General features: G+C 48.3%; 1 protein-coding gene across 1 annotated transcript in view; it reads right to left on the minus strand.

The window, feature by feature from the left end:
- Positions 1-19696, minus strand: part of YY1 (YY1 transcription factor) — a 45607-nt gene extending 25911 nt beyond the window's left edge. The window contains exon 1 of the mRNA XM_033191341.1: positions 18766-19696. Within this exon, the coding sequence (XP_033047232.1) occupies positions 18766-19444 (679 nt within the window). The 5' untranslated portion in view covers positions 19445-19696. The remainder of the gene's footprint in view (positions 1-18765) is intronic.
- Between the last annotated feature and the right edge of the window lie 1330 nt (positions 19697-21026).

Below are 21026 nucleotides of genomic sequence, written 5' to 3' on the forward strand. Positions count from 1 at the left end.
AAAGTGTCTTAATCCATTTGGGCTGCTACAACAAAAATATAGATTGGGTGGCTTAAGCAACATTTATTTCCCACAGTTCAGAAGCTAGAAGTCCAAGATCAATGTGCCAGCATGGTAGTGTTTTTGGTGAAGGCCTACTCCCTGGTTTGCAGATAGCCATCTTCACACTGTCTTCTCACAGTGTAGAGAGGACCAGAGAGCTAGCACTCTGGGGTCTCTTTTATAGGGCACTAATCTCATGCATTAAGGTTCTACCCTCAGACCTAAATTACCCCCCAAAGGACCTATCCTCTAATACCATCACATTGAGGGTTAAGATTTCAACACATGACCGGGTGCGGTGGCTCAAGCCTGTAATCCCAGCACTTTGGGAGGCCGAGACGGGCGGATCACGAGGTCAGGAGATCGAGACCATCCTGGCTAGCACGGTGAAACCCCGTCTCTACTAAAAAATACAAAAAACTAGCCGGGCGAGGTGGCGGGCGCCTGTAGTCCCAGCTACTCAGGAGGCTGAGGCAGGAGAATGGCGGGAACCCGGGAGGAGGAGCTTGCAGTGAGCTGAGATCTGGCCACTGCACTCCAGCCTGGATGACAGAGCGAGACTCCGTCTCAGAAAAAAAAAAAAAAAGATTTCAACACACGAATCGGGGAGACACACAAACATGCAGTCCACCCCAGAGGGCATGTCTCAAGTGTGCTGAGACAGAAGACTGAACACATGGCATAAAGGAATCACAGGCTAAATGATTTTCTTCATTAGTTCTACATATATTGAGGGCCTCCTATGTGCCGGCATTGTTCTGGGTACTAGGAATAAAAGCTGGAAACAAAGAGTCTGCTCTCAAGGAACTTACAGTCCAGTGAGGGAAGTCAAATGAGGAAATACTTGAGTGGGTCTCAGAACCCAAATGTGAGCAATTCCAATATTGAGAGACTGAGGAAGACTTTGCAAGGGGACTGAAGAGGTATATCCGCAGGTAGGGAGACTACTAGCTCTGTCTAAAGAGAATTTAACTCAGAGACATATCAAGTGCAAGTGACGTACAGTATCAACACCGAAGAATATCAAGAACCCTCAGGATGGCCACTAAAATAATTCAGAATCAGAAACCAAAAAAACAAAAAAACCCCAAAAAAAACCAAAGCAGCCTAAAGTAGACGCTGACAAGACTTTATGACCTATATCAGGAATCAGCTAGTAGAGCCAGCAGGTGGCCAAATCCAAACTGTATTTCCACGGTTTTCACTTAAAAAAAAAAAAAAAAAGGTGGTAGAATATACATTACCATAATACTTATCATTTTAACCATACGTAAGTGTACAATTTAGTGCCATTAAATACATTCAGAATGTGTAACCATCACCACTATCTATACCCAAATGTTTTCTTCATTCCTTCTTCAACTCTATATCCATTACATAAGAACTTTCACTTCCCCTCAGCACCTGCTAACCTCAGGTCTACTTTCTGTCTCTATAAATTTGCCTATTTCAGGTACCTCATACCAGTTGAATCATACAGTATTTGCCATCCATGCCTGGTTTATTTCACTAAGCATAATGTTTTTAAGACCCACCTGTTGTAACACGTAACAACATTCCATTCCTCTTCATGGCTGAATAATATTCTGTACATACATACCATTTTGTCCATCTGTTAACGGATGGAGAAATAAACATGGCTAGATAATGAATCAGATGGGTTGGGGAGGAACAGGGATGCCAAGTATGCCACCTGAGTTTCTTGCTTGTAATTCATAGAAGATGGTGGTGTCATTTGCTGAGATGGAGGACAAGAGCGGGAAAGAGATGATGTGCAGAAGATTTAGAGTTCCTCTTTGGTTTGAGGTATCTGTGCAAAATCTAACGGGCAGACCTCAAAAAGGCAACTAGATATGCAAGTATAGGGGACAAGAAACCTAGGTTACAGAGAATTATATGGGAATCTGTGAGAATCACTGGCATATATATTTTTTTTTTGACAGGGTCTGGCTCTGTTGACCAGATGAGTGTGCAATGGCATGATCACAGCTCATTGCAGCCTCAAACTCCTGGACTCAAGTGACTCTCCTGCCTCAGCCTCCCAAGTAGGTGGGACTACAGGCCCACAATACCATGCCTGACTCAGACTGCACTGAAAGCCACAGAAAGACATTGTGAGATTATCTACTGAAAAAGAATATAGTCAGAGAGGAGAAGGCTTAGAACCAAAACCTGAACAATTCTAGTATTAAGAGAATCAGGAAGACTTTGCAAAGGAGACTGAAGAGAGATAGAGATGTCCACAGGTAGGGAGACAACTAGTCCTGTCTAAAGAAAATTGTACTCAGTGATGTATCAAGTGCTAAGTGGCATACAGCAAAAGCAGTCTGCCCTAAGCATAGACAAGAGAGGGCTGCATGGTCTGTACATAATTTTAAAACCGTAATAAAACCGGCTGAAAATCAGTGTACTCTTGATCATTACCACATTCCACACTTATCTATCTATCTATCTATTCTGAGACGGAGTCTCCCTCTGTCCCCCAGGTTGGAGTGCAGTGGTGCAATCTTGGCCCACTGCAACCTCCGCCTCCCGGGTTCAAGCGATTCTCCTGTCTCAGCCTCCCAAGTAGCTGGGATCACAGGGGCACACCACCACGCTCAGCAATTTTTTGTATTTTTAGCAGAGATGGGGTTTCACCATGTTGGCCAGGCTGGCCTCTAACTCCTGACCTCAGGTGATCCACCCACCTCAGCCTCCCAAAGTGCTGGGATTACAGGCATGAGCCACTATGCCTGGCCCTCCCACACTTTTAAACAATATCAGTTTCTTGCCTTAAAAAAAAATCTTTTGTTGGTCTAAGTTTGAAATAATTTTTGTGGTTATTGTATGTTCTCATAAGATACAGATTTAAGACACACATTATCACATGTTTATGACTTATTCCTTAAAAAACAGTGTTTCCTACAAGGAAGATAACTAGAGGAACTCTCTGAAGACCAGTGCACAGAAATTGTGAAGAGGGTCAACAAGAAAATGTAAGAAAATAGGCTGGCTGGGCACGGTGGCTCACATCTGTAATCCTAGCACTTTTGGAGGCCAAGGCGGGTGGATCACGAGGTCAGGATTGTTTGAGACCAGCCTGGCCAACATAGTGAAACCCCATCACTACTAAAAACACACACACACACACAAAAATTAGATGGGCGTGGTGGCAGGCATCTGTAATCCCAGCTACTTGGGAGGCTGAGGCAGGAGAATCGCTTGAACCCGGGAGGCGGATGTTGTAGTGATCCGAGATCACACCACTGCACTCCAGCCCAGGCGACAGTGTGAGACTTCAACTCAAAAAAAGAAAAAAAGAAAGGAAAAAAGAAAAAAGTAAAAAAGAAAATAGGCTGGGCCCGGTGGCTCGCACCTCTAATCTTAGCACTTTGGGAGGCCAAAGCGGGCTGATCACCCAAGGTCAGGAGTTCAAGACCAGTCTGGCCAACATGGCAAAAATCCATCTCTACAAAAGTTAGCAGGCCTGGTGGCACACGCTTGTAATTCCAGCTACTCGGGAGACTGAAGCAAATGAATCGCTTGAACCTGGGAGGCAGAGATTACAGTAAGCTGAAAGTGTGCCACTGCGCTCCAGCCTGGGTGACAGAGTAAGACTCCATCTCAAAAAAAGGAAAGGACAGCCGGCGCGGTGGCTCAAGCCTGTAATCCCAGCACTTTGGGAGGCCGAGACGGGCGGATCACGAGATCAGGAGATCGAGACCATCCTGGCTAACACGGTGAAACCCCGTCTCTACTAAAAATACAAAACTAGCCGGGCGAGGTGGCGGGCGCCTGTAGTCCCAGCTACTCCGGAGGCTGAGGCAGGAGAATGGCGTAAACCGGGAGGCGGAGCTTGCAGTGAGCTGAGATCCGGCCACTGCACTCCAGCCCGGGCGACAGAGCAAGACTCCGTCTCAAAAAAAAAAAAAAAAAAAAGGAAAGGACAGGATAGGAAAGGAAAATAAATGAATCATACAGGAAAAAAATCAAGCTGCAAAGAAGACTTCTAGAGAAACGACAAAAGACACTAGATTTTGTTGCCAGAAGAAACCAAAAGGACAATATTTGACCTGCCTCATTTTCAAAAGCTGGACACACAGTAAAGCAATACATTAAATAATATCAATATTTGCTATCATTTGGCCATTTTACAAATTTTTGCAAAAAGAAAATCAGAAGTTTTTATCAGATAGAATAAAAATTTATGATGCTACAAAAGCAGCTAGTAATTTTTATTTATTACATTACAGGCCATACATACATATAAGTTTCTTTGTTCAAAAAAATATCTTGGCCAGGTGCGGTGGCTCATGCCTATAATCCCAGCACTTTGGGAGGCTGAGGTCGTGAATTGCTTGAACCTGAGAGGCAGAGGTTGCAGTGAGCCGAGATTACGCCACTGCATTCCAGGCTGGGCAACAGAGCGAGACTCTGTCTCAAAAAATAAAAAAGACGAGCCTGGCTAACATGGCAAAACTCCATTGCTACTAAAAATACCATTCCCTTCATAATTACTACTGAAAAAAATTTGCTACATAGAGGAGAGTGTTTACTGATCCACTATGAATGTCAAATTATGCTATGAATGTTACTGATTTCTATTGACTAGCAATGGGGTAATATCAAATGTACATCTAGGTAAAACATGTTCAGGAAGCAAATATCTAAATCTGCTTTAAAAATTGTCTGGAGACACTATAGGTCATTAAAAATTGTTGTATATCTATTCCTTGCTGGAGTTTCCCTTGAGGACAGGACCTAACGATCCCTTTTATTGTTTCACAGAACATAGTTAACCCTTATTAAAAGTCTCTATGGGTTTCTTTCTTTCTTTTCCTTTGAGACAGGGTCTCACTCTGTTGCCCAGGCTAGAGTGCAGTGGCACTATCACTGCTCAAAGCAGCCTCGACCTCCCTGGCTCCAGTGTTCCTCCAGCAACCCCATTCCACCAGTAGTTGAGACCACAGGTGCACCACACCACCACACCCAGCTGATTTTTTTTTTTTCCTGGTGGAGATGGGGTCTCACTATGGTGCCCAAGCTAGTCTTGAACTCCTGGGTTCAAGCGATCCTCCTGCCTTGGCTTCCCAAATCCCTGGGGTTAGAGGTGTGAGCCACCATGCCTGGCCTGAAATGGGTTTCTTTAACCAATATAACTTAAGTTTATGATTGTTAATTACCAGAACACAACTGGGCAAGGCAAATTAAAGCCAAATCTCAGAATTCCTATTTGGAAAAAGCTGAGAATACAAGTCACTGATTCAAGGGGGTAAGGTGATGTGGGCAACCATCATGTTAGGAACTTCTACCCAAAACTGTCCATTAGGTGACTACAGTGCTCACTAATACTCTGGCTAAATGCAATGACCTAAAACAACTAGACCAAGACTAAATTGGCCTAAGATACAACGCGTGGAAAAACAAAATCTAGCCAACACTAGTCATATATGGGGAAGGACAATTAACTCACATTTAATAGCTTCTATTTCTGCATATGGTACTATTCAAAAGGTTGAAGGTATTATATAAATAAATCCCCGGCCCATCCCAATCTCCCAGCTGCTCAGTTTCCTTCTATGTTACCAAAGCAATAATCACTCCCAGTCTAGTTTGAGGAGCAAAAGCAAAAGACTGAGTTTGTAGACTCCAATTTCCAGTCAAAAAGATATAATTAAGGAACTAAATAAATGGAAAGGTGAGAAGCACTCTACAAGTCCAGAGAAGTAAAAAGATGGAGTCTCACCTCCCCTCCAAGCTGCAAGCAAAGTGCTTTTCTCAGTGTCTAGTAAAAGGTACTCAATACAATTTACCCTCCTGCGTTCCTCTCGTGACCTATCTAAGCCCAGTCCACTCTCCAAAATCCAAATTAAGGTATCTTCCTTCAAGAAGCCATTCATTCCTGTCACTCCAGCCTCCACTGTTTTTTTTTTTTTTTTTTTGAGACAGAGTCTCACTCTGTCTCCCAGGCTGGAGTACAGTGGCAAGATCTCGGCTCACTGCAAGCTACTCCTCCTGGGTTCACACCATTGTCCTGTAATTTTTTTGTACTTTTAGTAGAACGGGGTTTCACCCTGTTAGCCAGGATGGACCTCATGATCTGCCCGCCCCCTCCCAAAGTGCTGGGATTACAGGCGTGAGCCACCGTACCCGGCCCAGACTCCACTCCTTTTTTTTTTTTTTGAGACGGAGTCTCGCTCTGTCACCCAGGCTGGAGTGCAGTGGCCAGATCTCAGCTCACTGCAAGCTCCGCCTCCCAGGTTTACACCATTCTCCTGCCTCAGCCTCCCTAGTAGCTGGGACCACAGGCGCCCGACACCTCGCCCGGCTAGTTTTTTTGTATTTTTAGTAGAGACGGGGTTTCACCGTGTTAGCCAGGATGGTCTTGATCTCCTGACCTCGTGATCCGCCTGTCTCGGCCTCCCAAAGTGCTGGGATGACAGGCGTGAGCCACCACACCCGGCCCCAGCCTCCCCTCTTAACCTTGCCTGGTTTCCTCATTTATTAAACAATAAGGCCAGGCACAGGAGCTCACACCTATAATCCCGGCACTTTGGGAAGGCGAGGCAGGAAGATCTCTTGAGGCCAGTAATTAAGAGACACGCCTGAGCAACAAAGAGAGACCCTGCTCTCTACAAAGAAATAAAGAAAGAGATGGCTCAAGCCTGTAATCCCAGCACTTTGGGAGGCCGAGACGGGCAGATCATGAGGTCAGGAGATACAGACCATCCTGGCTAACATGGTGAAACCCCGTCTCTACTAAAAAATACAAAAAAAACTAGCCGGGCGTGGTGGCGGGCGCCTGTAGTCCCAGCTACTCGGGAGGCTGAGGCAGGAGAATGGCGTGAACCCGGGAGGCGGAGCTTGCAGTGAGCTGAGATCCGGCCACTGCACTCCAGCCTGGGCGACAGAGCAAGGCTCCGTCTCAAAAAAAAAAAAAAAAAAAAGAAATAAAGAAAGAGAGGGAAAGGGGGAGGGGAGGAAGGATACCACCAATCTTACAAGGCTAAAACAAGGTAATGTGTTAAATGTCAACCATCATGTCTGGGAAATTCAGTAGTGTGCAAAAAAAAAAAGGCCCTTTTATTCCACTTCCCCTCTCTCCTAGTTTTAAGGGGGGACAGTAGGTCTTGTGCCTTGCATATTAATAGGGACTTGCCAAGGTCAGGGGGTGCTAGCACATGTATTAGTTTCCTAATTTGGTGGTTTGAAACAACAGGAATCTATTCTCTTCTAGTTCTAGAGGCCAGCAGTGAGAATCAGTTTCAGAGCTATAAAGTCATTGTGTGGGTTCCTTCTGGAGGCTTCAGTGGAGAACCTGGTCCCTCACATATTCTAGCTTCTGAAGGCTGCCTACATTCCTTGACCTCTTCTCTTTACCTCACTCCAACCTCTTGCACCTCTCCTATTTCCTCTTTGGCAGTCAATCTCCCACTGCCTTCCTGTGAATACAAGGACATTGTGTGATTACATTTGGTACCCACTTGGATAATCCAGGCTACTCTCCCTATTCCAAGAGCCTTGGTTTAATCACACTTGCAAATAAGGTTAACACCCACAGGTTCCAAGAATTAGGATCTGGCCATCTTGGGAGTCATTATTCAGTCAACCACAGTATGTTAATCAGAAAAATCAAAGGCCTTATATATTATTTCTCTCTCTCTCTTTTCGAGGCAGAATCTCACTATGTCATCATCCAGGTTGGAGTGGAGCTCACTGCAGCCTTGACCTCCGGTGCTCAGGTGATTCTCCCACGTCAGCCTCCTGGGTAGCTGGGGCCACAAGCACATGCCACCATGCTTGTTTTTTTTTAAATTTTCTGTGGAGACAAGGTCTCACTATGTTGCCCAGGTTGGTCTCAAACTCCTGGCCTCAGATCCTTCCACCTCAATCTCCCAAAGTGCACCATGCCCAGTCATGTTCTATAATACATTTTTTAGGCATCTCTAAGAGAGCACTGTGAAATTTGTCACTACGTTGGCTGAAAAATGCCAGCACTACCACTCAGTGGCCCCCTTCATACACGAAGGAATTCATTCCTAAGAAATGCTTTATTTACTCAGAATTAATATCAGATAAAGGTAATATAAGTTCCTTTTTTATCTTGACTGCCAGGAACCTCATTAGAGTTGATGGTAATTTTTCCTGTGATCCCGATCTTCTATTTTCACCTTCACCAACTGACATATTTATCTATGTATGTATGTATGCAAGCATGCACATGTTTGGCTATATTTTGTTTCTCCACACCTTCTATCTTAGGCCACTCTAGGTTACTTCTGGCAAAAAAGACAAAACAGAGTCACAGCTGCCATCAGCTAACCTTTCACTGAAATGGGGGAGAGCTAAACATGTACGATTCACTGCTAGGCAATAGGTAAAAATCAGACATAGGTTGTTTCCCAGTTTTTCCTACTAATAAAGACCTTAAGAAACGATACTATCCTTTATTAAGTACCTGTTTCATTCTGGCAACTATCACATTTCTCAATCCAAACACTATCTTTAAGGTATTAAACCCTATGTTTTTGGCTGAAGAAACTGACCTCAGAAACAATGTATCTAAAGAGCAGTAAGTAGGCCAGGCGCGGTGGCTCACGCCTGTAATCCCAGCACTTTGGGAGGCTGAGGCAGGCAGATCACCTGAGGCCAGGAGTTCAAGATCAGTCTGACCAACATGGAGAAACCCTGTCTCTACTAAAAATACACCACCAGGTGTGGTGGTGAATGCCTGTGATCCCAACTATTCGGGAGGCTGAAGCAGGAGAATTGCTTGAACCTGGGAGGTGGAGGTTGTGGTAAGCCGAGATTGCACCACTGCACTCCAGCCTGAGCAACAAGAACAAAACTCCATCTCAAAAAAAAAAAAAAAAAAAAAAAAGGCCAGGCGCGGTGGCTCGTGCCTGTATTCCCAGCACTTTGGGGGGCCAAGGTGGGCGGATCACAAGGTCGGGAGTTCGAGAGCAGCCTGGCCAAAATGGTGAAACCCCATCTCTACTAAAAATACAAAAATTAGCTGGGCATGGTGGCAGGAGCCTGTAGTCCCAGCTACTCTGGAAGCTGAGGTAGGAGAATCGCTTGAACCTGGGAGGCGGAGATTGCAGTGAGCTGAGATCGTGCCACTGCACTCCAATCTGGGCGACAGCAAGACTCCATCTCAGACCAAAAAAAAAAAAAAAAAAAAAAAAGCGGTTAAGTAGCAAAGCTGAGATTTGAATTGAGAATTGACTCTAAAGCCCATGCTGCTTCTAAAACAGTACGCTTCTCCCACCTTCTCTCGATCCCTAATACTTCTTTTCCACCAATACAGGAATAGACCAAAATAGCATTTTGGCATAAGCCCTGATTCCGCCTTACAGTACAAATTCCATCCATTCATTTACTCAATATTCAAAGTTCAATACTCTCCTGAAAAGACAGATCCTGACACCAAACAACAGCTTCTTGCACAGCAATGGCAGCCCCTTTCCCTGACTCACAGATCTTCTATTTGAAGAGGGGAATTAATTTATGCAAGAAAGCTGGGCACTGTGGCTCATGCCGGTAATCCCAGAACTTTGGAGGCTGATGCACTTGAGGTCAGGAGTTCAAGACCAGCCTGGCCAACATGGTGAAACCCCATCTCTACTAAAAGTACAAAAATTAGCCGGGTGTGGTGGTGCAAGCCTGTAATCCCAGCTACTCAGGAGGCTGAGGCAGGAGAATCGCTTGAACCCAGGAGGTGAAGGTTGCAGGTGAGCCGAGATCGTGCCACTGCACTCCAGCCTGGGCAACAGAGCAAAACTCTTGTCTACAAAAAAAAAAAAAAAAAAAATTACACGAGAGTCCATCACAAATAACCATTTATATTGTTTTAATGCTTAACCACATCTGAAACCACTGTGTAAAACTAAAGTAACTGAATGGCTATTAAGAATTTAACGTGGCTGGGTGTGGTGGCTAACGCCTATAATCCCAGCACTTTGGGAGGCCGAGGAGGGCAGATCACAAGGTCAGGAGATCAAGACCATCCTGGCTAGCACGGTGAAATACTGTCTCTACTAAAAATACAAAAAAATTAGCCGGGAGTGGAAGCAGGCACCTGTAGTCCCAGCTACTTGGGAGGCTGAGGCAGAAGAATGGTGTGAACCCGGGAGGTGGAGCTTGCAATGAGCTGAGATCACGCCACTGCACTCCAGCCTGGGTGACAGAGTGAGACTCCGTCTCAAAAGAACAAAAAAAAAAGAAAAAAAAAATTTTATTCAAGCTGGGTGGAGTGGCACACACCTCTAGTCCCGGCTACTAGGGAGGCTGAGATCGGAGAACCACTTGAGCCCAGGAGTTCAAGGATGTAGTGCACAATGATCACATCTGTGAATAGCCAGTGCACTTCAGTCTGAGTAACACAGCAAGAACCTGTCTCAAAAATTTATTTTTTTTGCTCAAGGGTTCCTAATATCTCATTTGCCAGGTCACCTTAAAATGGAAGACTCTTGCTTTAAGAAACTGAGTAGGCTGGGTACAGCAGCTCATGCCTGTAATCCCAGCACTTTGGGAGGCCGAAGTGGGTAGATGACTTGAGGTCAGGAGTTCAAGACCAGCCCTGGCCAACAAGGTAAAACCCGTCTCTACTAATACAAAAAATTAGCCGGGCATGGTGGTGCACACCTGTAATCCCAGCTACTCAGGAGGCTGAGGCAGGAAAATTGTTTGAACCTGGGAGGCAGAGGGTGCAGTGAGCCAGATCAAACCACTGTACTCCAGCCTGGGCAACAGAGCAAAACTCTGTCAAAAAAAAAAAAAAGAAAGAAAAGGAAAGGAAAGGAAAGAAAAGAAAAGAAAAGAAAAGAAAGAAAGAAATTGAGTATATTGTTCTGTTCATAAAGGAATAGAATAAGGACACTGCTACCCCAACTCATTTTACAAAGATCCCAAGGTCAGTCCCCTCTAGAGAGGAAATATGATGCTGCTGGCTTTCTGTTCTTGATAATTATTCATGAAGTTAAACAGAACAGAACCTACTGAGAAGATACGTAGAACTAGGAAATGGCTTGGCTCCCCTTATGTGCTGTTATTAAAGTCCATCACACATGAAAAGGTGCAAGCGCATCCAACAGTCAGCTAACTTCTAAGATCTCCCTTGGCTCTTCCTAATACTCTGCAGTAATTACATTAATGTTATTTTCTACATCCAAGCCATGATTCTGATAACCCTGTCTCTACAAAAAATTAGCCGTGCCTGGTGGTGTGTGCCTACAGTCCCAGCTTTTGGGGGACTGAGGCAGGACTGCTTGAGCCCAGAAGGTTAAGGCTGCAATGAGCTGAGACTGTGCCACTGTACTCCAGACTGGGTGAGAAAGTGAGACCCTGTCTCAAAAACAAAAAAAAAAAAAAAAAAAAGGAAAATTCACTTTTGCTTACTCTTTCTATTGTAAGTAGTAACAGCACAAAGAGAATAAAAATGGTCACCTGAGCAGATCAAGAGTTAAACAAAAGAATGCAAATATTAAGTAATATTCATTGCAATAATTGTTTTGCTAATATAAGTTTCCCAGCCTTAAAACAGACTGACCTTGTTAAGCAGGTTTCAAAAACAAAATAGAAATGCCTTTTGTAAATATCCACCTAGGAGCCCGACATGGATGTTTTAAAAAATGTACCCTCTTCCAAAAGCCTAAAATGCTAACTGTAGATAGGACGGGAACCCTGACCTTTTCCTGATATGAATTTTTCTTTGCCCACTAGGGGGAGTCAGTTGTGGATAGTGGCAGGGAAAAGGCAAGGTTAATAACCTGGAGTGGAGAGTCCGACAGCACAAGAGGTTTTATTAGAAGCTAAACTTTTCAGAGCTACCAGATCAGGATTCGAGAACTATGACTTAGGCTGCCCTATGTAGGTCATGAGGTTGAAGTGATTACTTTGGAGGGCTTTTTGAGCTTGGCTCCATGGAAGTTCATGTTTATTCCAGTGATAAATAGCACAGTTTTTACCGGGGAGGGAGGGTGTGAAAAATCCACAGAGGAATGGCAAACAGTCATGACTAGTGATTTTTGGCAAACCTGCATCTTCCGAACCTATAAAATTGAGAAAAATTCAATGCATTTCAACTGCCTTGCATTAACTGATTTTATATTAATCGTTTTCTGGTCTTAAAGGTTTTGCTTAATCCAGCACAAGCCGCTTCTCTATTCAGTGTAACAGAATAATAATTATTATTTTTGCCTCTCCTTCAGCAGTTTAATTTGTCTGCTCTCAGAAGGTCACAGCTCAGGTGAGGTCTCACCACCCCACATCCCAACAAGGTCCAAGCAAGAGTTCTCCACCCGGAACATGAGGCCGACCTGGGCACACCAGGGGAGGGACTTGACTCCCAGGCGTGAAGGAGGTGCCACTCAGCTGCCAGCACTTTGAGAAGGCACAGGTGCCCCCTGCAACCCAAGCTGTACTGACTGGCAGGGGACAGAATGGGAGGAATACTGTCCCCACACCTGTGCTATCCTCATTAGCCATGGGCAGGCAGTATGCACATGCTGGCCTCGCCTCACAAAACCCATGTATGGAAATGGAAACGGGGTGGGGGTGACCATGGACATGCTGGCTTGTTCCCAGGATTCCAGACATCTATGTAGCAGTTTATGCACATGGCAGTGCAACTTTTGCTCTGAATTAAAATATCAACAGCCTTAAGAGGGTCAGTTTCTCACCACCTGAAATCTCAAGATTTTAAAATCACCTAGATTTATCTCTGAACTAAACGTTTTAAATTTCAGTTTTTATCATTATCTTCCCTATTAAATGCAATGGTTAAGTGGCTTAGTCTATAATTAACTAAGTTATAAAACAGTTGTTCCTGGGTGGGTGCGGTAGCTCACATCTGTAATCCCAGCACTTTGGGAGGCTGGGGTGGGAGGATCGCCTGAGGTCAGGAGTTCGAGACCAGCCTGGTCAACATGGAGAAACCCAGTCTCTACTAAAAATACAATTAGCTAGGCGTGGTGGCACATCCCAGCTACTTGGGAGGCTGAGGGAGGAGAATTGCTTGAATCTGGGAGGCAGAAGTTGCAGTGAGCCGAGATTGTGTCATTGCACTCCAGCCTGGGCGACAGAGCGACACGTCGCCTCAAACAAACAAACAAAAAACCCCACAACAACTGTTACTCCTATGTAATAGCATTAATATCTACGGAAAAAATATATAATACTGTGCCCAAATCTGTCAACACTGAAATGTTTTTTAATTATATATAGTGAAAAAGGCCAAAGTAAACACTGGCATTAAAGCAACTGATTAAGATTATTCAAAACATAGTTGAAGCTGAGTGTCTGTAGTCCCAGCTACTCAGGAATTTGAGGCAAGAAGATAGTCTGAGCCCAGGAATTTAAGGCCAGCTTAGGCAACAAGGCAAGACCCCATCTCTAATTTAAAAAGCAACAACTAAAAAACTCTCAGATGCACAGAGTTCTCCTGACACATTAAACAGCTAAGCATATTCATTCAGGTTAAATATAGAAGAAACTGGCCAGTGCAGTGGCTCACGCCTGTATTCCCAGCACTTTTGGGAGGCTGAGGCAAGCGGATCACGAGGTCAGGAGATCGAGACCATCCTGGCTAACACGGCGAAACCCTGTCTCTACTAAAAACACAAAAAATTAGCCGGGCATGGCCGCAGGCGCCTATAGTCCCAGCTACTCTGGAAGTTGAGGCAGGAGAATGGTGTGAACCCGGGAGGCAGAGCTTGCAGTGAACCACTGCACTCCAGCCTGGGTGACAGAGCGAGACTCCGTCTCAAAAATAAACAAATAAAGAAGAAACTAAACATTTGTGTGAGAATTAAAAATTTAGGAAAAAATAAAGAGGTCAGGCGCGGTAGCTCACACCCATAATCCCATCACTCTGGAAGGCTGAGGCAAGAGTATTGCTGGAGCCCAGGAGTCTGAGACCAGTCTGGGCAACATAAGGAGACCCCATGCCTGAAAAAAATTAAAATATTAGCCTGTGGTCCCAGCTGCTTGGAAGCCTGAGGTGGGAGGATTGCTTCAGCCTGGGAGGTTGAGGCCCACTGCACTCTAGCCTGGGTGAATGAATGAGACCCTGTCTCAAAAAAAAAAAAAGTGGGAGATGTCGAGGGGCAGGTAGGTCGGTAATCCCAACACTTTGGGAGGCCGAGGTGGGTGAATCGCCTGAGATCAGGAATTCAAGACCAGCTTGGGCAACATGGCGAAACCTCGTCTCTACCAAAAATACAAAAATATTAGGTGGGCATGGTGGCACGTGCTACTTGGAAGGCGGAGGTTGCAGTGAGCCAAGATCTTTCCACTGCACTCAAACCTGGGTGACAGGGTGAGACCCTCGTCTCAAAAAAAAAAAAGCCAATCTCTTAAGGATCCCATAAGGCCTAAAACTACTAAAAAACTATGAGATTCCTATGCTGATATTACATTCAAAAGATGCCCGCCAGAGTGTTGTTACTGTGGGAAATTAAAGGAAGATGGCATTCAAGCAAAAGAAACCCATTTGGTTTCCAGAAATTTGGTGACTCCCACTTTTTTATTTTTTTTTGACACAGTGTCTCACTCTCATCCAGGCTGGAGTACAGTGGTGTAATCACCGCTGACTTGCAGCCTCGATTTCCCAGGCTCAGGTGATCCTCCCACCTCAACCTACCAAGTAGCTGGGACTGACTACAGGCATGTGCCACCATGACTGGCTAATTTTTTTTTTCTGTTTATTTTTTATTTTTTTTTCTTCCCAAAGCGGAGTCTCACTATATTGCCGAGGTTCGTCTAGAACTCCTGGGCTCAAGTGATTCTCCTGCCTTGGCCTCCCAGAGCTCTGGGACTACAGGTGTGAGCCACTGCACCCAGCCTGATTTTTTTGTTTTTTAAACCAAGAGGGTCTAAGAAGTAACTAGACCCTCAGGGAATACCCTGTATGTACAACTATTTTTATAAGGACTTCAAGTAACTCAGCTTGGGGCTTATGCAAAACTGTTACTTCACGGTTCATTCCAAACTAAGGGGCTATTTTAGTGAAACTATAGTGTAGTTAAAACCTTCATGCCTAGCATCAAATGAGATCATACATGAAAGCAGTAATGCTGCCCACCATGCTCAACCCGTATGTACACACACATACAGATTTATCCAACAATTAACCCACTTTCACATTTCTCCACGTTATGGAATTATACTGACTATATCATGTCATTTCAGTTCTGAAGATGAAATCATTTTCAGAATTTGAACTTGGGAAATGCAGAGTTATCCATAAGCTCTTTAGCTTCTCTTTAGTAATAATTCCAAATCACAAGGAAAAGGGGGATAGTTTACCACAAAACACATGTCTGACAAACAGACAATCCTATGTTACTGCCATCAAATATTTATAACCACCTTTATGCACAGCATACTCTACCACACTAACTAGACAACCAACGCTTTAAAGAAATGGACATTATAGGGCCGGGCGCGGTGGCTCAAGCCTGTCATCCCAGCACTTTGGGAGGCCGAGACGGGCGGATCACGAGGTCAGGAGATCGAGACCATCCTGGCTAATACGGTGAAACCCTGTCTCTACTTAAAAATACAAAAAAACTAGCCGGGCGACGAGGCGGGCGCCTGTAGTCCCAGCTACTCGGGAGGCTGAGGCAGGAGAATGGCGTAAACCCGGGAGGCGGAGCTTGCAGTGAGCTGAGATCAGGCCACTGCACTCCAGCCTGGGTGGCAGAGCAAGACTCCGTCTCAAAAAAAAAAAAAAAAAAAAAAAAAAGAAATGGACATTATAGCCAGGGGTGGTGGTGGACACCTGTAATCCCAGCTACTTGGGAGGCTGAGACATGAGAATCGCTTGAACCTGGGAGGTGAAGGTTGCAGTAAGCCAAGATCATAACACTGCACTCCAGTCTGGGTGACAGAGCAAGACTCTGTATCAAATTAAAAAAAAAAAAAAAAAAAGAAAAAAATGGATGTGAAAACAACCCCAAACTGTGCCACCTTAAAAGCAGCCACTTGGCCAGGGGCGGTGGCTCACGCCCGTAATCCCAGCACTTTGGGAGGCCAAGGCAGGCGGATCATGAATTCAGGAGATCGAGACCATCCTGGCTAACACGGTGAAACTCTGTCTCTACTAAAAACACAAAAAATTAGCCGGGCATGGTGGCGGGTGCCTATAGTTCCATCTACTCCTGAGGCTGAGGCAGGAGAATGGCATGAACCTGGGAGGCGGAGCTTGCAGTGAGCAGAGATCTCGCCACTGCACTCCAGCCCCTGGGCAACAGAGCGAGACTCCCTCTAAAAAAAAAACAACAAAAAACAAACAAACAAAAAACTTGCACAGGGGAAGTAATGACTTTTAAAATGCTCACTTAATTGTAAATTGACTTCCATCAGTCAAGCCCCTCAGACTTTCTCCCCTAACTGGCTGACTTAATACATAGCACTTCAGCACGCAAAGCCATACACTATCAAGTTCTCTGGATGTGGAAAAGTGGACCAGTAATTTGTTAAAATGCAGAACATGTAAAAGTATGTTGGTTTTCTAAATTACTCTAAATCCACACACTATGAGAAGAAAATAAGTTTATTTTTAAGTGGTTAATGTATCTTTATCTAAATATCTAATTTCAAATCATATTCTGAATTCTGCAAATTAATCAATAACTAAAACCCCCATCCCCTACTCACTGTTAATAACAACAAAAAAAAAAGCCCCCCCTTTTTCTTTTCTTTTCTTTTTTTTTTTGAGACAGTCTCGTTCTGTCGCCCAGGCTGGAGTGTAGTGGTGCAATCTCGGCTCACTGTTAACCTCTGCTTCCTGGGTTCAACCGATTCTCCTGCCTCAGCCTCCCAAGTAGCTGGGATTACAGGCGTCCACCACCAAGCCCGGCTAATTTTTGTATTTTTAGTAGAGACGGGGTTTCACTATGATGGCCAGCTCGTCTCGAACTTCTGACATCAAGTGATCCGCCGGCCTCAGCCTCCCAAAATACAGGCGTGAGCCACCGCGCCCTGCCAAAACCATGACTTTCAGTTCCAACATGATCAGTGTGTAATCTCTTGAGTTACCAAAATACATGGAAGTTATCTTTTGATAACCATTAAGTACTAAAGTATTCATGTTTCATTTAAACACAGTTTCTGCTAAACTCAAACTACTATGAACTCTACAACGCACCCATTGGATGCAGGACAGCGCCTGTTAGCACTTCCTATTAGATTTTGACAGCTCCTACGTCCCTTTGCTCAGGCCTCTTTCAATCACAGATCCTTCCAGCTGTAGTTGTCTCACCTTGAGGCTTTCACCAGATACATACAATCTAGCTTTTTCAGTCCAGCGTTTTCATTTGTTTCATTCATTCCTCCGAATTTTAACGATCTTTTAATACTCAAAGGTCACCATATTTTGAGTCTCCATTCAGTTCTGAGAATTTATGAAATAGCTTTAAAGCTTAAATAGGGGAAGGGACTCCACCGCTTATATGGAGTACTAAACGTAACCATCACTGGCGTTAGATTAACTACGATGGCAGGATTATTCTCAGTCTATTTAGTATCTCAGCAATTTAGCTAGGTAGCATATGAATATACTAATAGAACACCCTAAAAAACAGCATTGAATAATTGCCTTTGTTAAGTAAAAACAAAGATTTTACACATGCAGATAGGATCCTTTTGCCGTAGATGGGTTTTCCGGCCTTCGTTAAAAGTAGTATTAAAACAGTAAAACAAAACGCCAAAAAAATCGCTTTCTAGAATCTTTTCGTGGGGAAAATAGATACCTTTCTACAAAGTAAAAAGCATAGAGGCTTAAAATTAAACTACCCGATTTTATTTACGGGCAAATGTCCACAGTTGAGTAAACTAACCCAACCTACTCACAAAGAGCTAAATACTTGAGGGAAAAAAAAGCTTTCCCAAAACGTAAGTGACTAAGAATTATCCGCTAAGATTCACAGGCCCTTCCCACTAGGTACCGCAGGAAGACTAAAGGGCCAGGAATTCGCTGGCAACGGCGGTGACAGGCTACGACTGACGCTCGGAGCCCGCACACGCGAGCCCTACGTGCAGCCCCAAGTCCCGCCCCGCAGCAAACGACGCCTCGGGCCAGCGTGACCGCCGGGGCAGGGTCCAGCCCGGCGCTGGGTGGGCGGGGAAAAAGGAGGCCGGAGGCGCCCACGCGCGCCACGACCCCCCTTCTGGAAGGTGCCTCCCGGGAGCAGTTGGGAGTCCGGGGAAGTTGGGGCCGGGCGGGAGCAAGAGCCCGCGGCGCCCTCCAGCGGCCGGCGGGCTAACGGCAGCGCCGGGAGGGGGCGCGCGTCCCGGAGGCAGCAATCCCCGGCCCGCGAGGCCGCGGCGCAGCCCCGCCAACGCCCGCCCGCCTCTCGCCCGGGCCGGGGGCGCGCGGCTGCCACCACAACGGGCCGGCGGGCGCGCCCGTTGATGCGGGCGCCGGGGAGCGAGCGCGCCGGCCCCTCCCCCAGCCGTCCCCGCCCCGCGCGGCGCTTCCCCCTCTCGGAGAAACTACGCCATTGCGGCCTAGCCGGGCGGCGCCGGCCCCTCCCCCCGCGGCCCGCCGCCATCTTCGCGGCCCGCCGCCGGCCGCCGCCGCCGCCGCCGCGCCCCCGCCGCCGCACGGCCCGCCATCTTTTGGGGCCGCCATACTTGCCCTGGCGAAGAAGATGGCGGCGCCCATCACACACATAAAACATGGCTTCCCTTCAAAACAAAAACATCCCGGGGCCGGGGCGCGCGGCCGGCGCTCACCTGAGGACCACATGGTGACCGAGAACTCGCCCTCCAGGGTCTTGATCTGCACCTGCTTCTGCTCCCACTTCTTGTTGCCCGGGTCGGCGCCGCCGCCGCCCGCCGCGCCGGCCCCGCCGCTGAGGTAACTCTTCTTGCCGCTCTTCTTGCCGCCGCCCTTCTTGACGCGGCCGCCGCCCGAGGACGAGGAGCCGCCGCCACCGCTCTTGCCGGCCGCCGCCACGGTGACCAGCGTCTGCTCAATGTAGTCGTCGTCGCCGCCGGCCGGCGCGGGCACCGGGATGAGGATCTGATCCTCGAAGCCGTCCTCGGCGCGCAGCCCGTCCGAGTCGTCGCCGCCCACCACCTCCTCGCGCGTCTGCACCAGGATCACCTCCTGGTGGTGGTGCACCTGGGTCGGGTCGTCGGTGACCAGCGGCTGCAGCGCGATCATGGGCGGGTGGTGGTGGTGGTGATGGTGGTGGTGGTGGTGGCCGGCGTGCCCGTGGCCGCCCCCGCCGCCGTGGTCGCCGCCGCCGCCGTCCTCGTCGTCTTCGTCCTCCTCCTCCTCCTCGCCCACCACTGTGGTCTCGATGGTCTCCACCGGGATGGTCTCCACCTCGATCTCGTGCAGCTCCACGATCTCGGCCGGCATCTCCGAGCCGTCCGTGGCGATGTAGAGGGTGTCGCCCGAGGCCATGGCTGAGAGCTCCACCGCCACGGCCGCGGCGGCCTCGGCTCCTCGGCTGCGGGCGGGCGGGCGAGGAGGCGGCCGGCCGTGGGGAAGGAAGGCAGAGGGAGGAAGGCGGCGAGCGGGCGGGGGGAGAGGGGGCGGGCGGCGGGGGAAGGGGCGGGCGCGGCGGCCGCGGCGGCGGCGGGGCTTCCCCGCCTCCCTCGCCTCGGTGCGCCCCGCGCTCGCTCGGCCGCTGCTCGTCCCAGCTCCCCGCCTCGCCTCGCCGCAACCGCCCGCCCTGGCCGCGCCTCCTCCCGCCCTCCGGGCCGGCGCTCCGCTTCCCCCTTCCTCCTGCGCCTCCGCCTCCTTCCACACAAATACCAACTCCTCAACCCGAGCCCAGATCTCGCCGCCGCCGCCGCCGCCACACTCTGCTTGGGCCAGGCCTCGCGAGACTTCCGCGCTGGCCTCAGCCCGCCCCGCCTGGCTGCCACTCGCCCGCTCGCCCTCTCGATTCTCCCTCTCGGCCAATCGATCTATCCGCTGGCCTCCGCGGCCCCGCCTACTCGCCGGGCTCCTCCCGGATTGGGGCCGGTGGGACCGGGGGCGGGGCGGCTCGCACGCGCGCAGGCTGGCCCGCGGCGCGTGACGTCAGCGCGCCGCCGCCGCAGCCACCGCCTCCCGCCGCTCGGAGTTGCGCGCCTCCCGCCCTTCACGGTGCTACAGCCACAAAACACGCCGCCTCGGGCCGGGGCCGCACTCGGGAGCGGGGCGTCGCCGCTGCAGCCGCCGCCTTAGGAGCCGGTGAGCGGTCCGCGCGGCCCCGGGCACCACGGGGGCGGGAGCCTGAGGAGAAGGGAGGGAGGGGCCGGCCGGGCGCCGGGTTGAGGCAGGTGAGCGGCCCGGGGGCCGAGCGGGGAGCGGCCGGCGCGTGCAGGGCGGCCCAGTCGCCCTAATAAAGTCTGCTTTGACGAGAAACGCCTGTGCTTCCTTTTTCGCGTCGGGCGGCGTTTGCTCTTGGCGCCTGTCTTCGGGCGAGCGATGGCCGCGGGGTGAGTGTGGAGGGCCGAACGGACAAAGACAGGCGACGCGGGCAGCGTCCCGCATGTCGCCGCGAGCGCCTGGCTGGGTGCGGGGTCGGCGCGAGCTCGGCGGAAGCGCCCGCGGAGCCCCTGGGCCACCGTTGGGAGGATGTCCGTTATTCTTTTGTGACCCGCGGAAACCTGAGACGCAGCCGTTGGGTGCCTGTTTCCCCGTAGATCTTACAACTACAGGGTCCTGGCGGCCTTCTAAAATTTCCTCCTGAGCTTCCCCATTTTCGCTCTCCAACCAGCCATTGTTTTCCTTGCCCACCGTTTCCCCTATTTGTCACTTTCATATGTGCTCCTTCTTACGCCCACCAGGTTTTGCATTTGTCTGGTTGAAAAGTGCAGAGTTTTTCGGCCACCTCCATTATACCTGCAACAGAGCATAGATTTATTTATTTATTTTTTTGTGGCACGGATTAGCAGCAAGTTAAACCTTCCTGAATGAGGTATACTGCAGCGAAGTGTTTTTGCTCTTATCTGTCCTTTTGGTCGACCTGACAGTTTGCCTTAAAGCAAAACAA

This window comes from Trachypithecus francoisi, unplaced genomic scaffold (assembly GCF_009764315.1).
Source record: "Trachypithecus francoisi isolate TF-2019V2 unplaced genomic scaffold, Tfra_2.0 Lachesis_group3, whole genome shotgun sequence".
Classification (NCBI taxonomy): Eukaryota; Metazoa; Chordata; class Mammalia; order Primates; family Cercopithecidae; genus Trachypithecus; species Trachypithecus francoisi.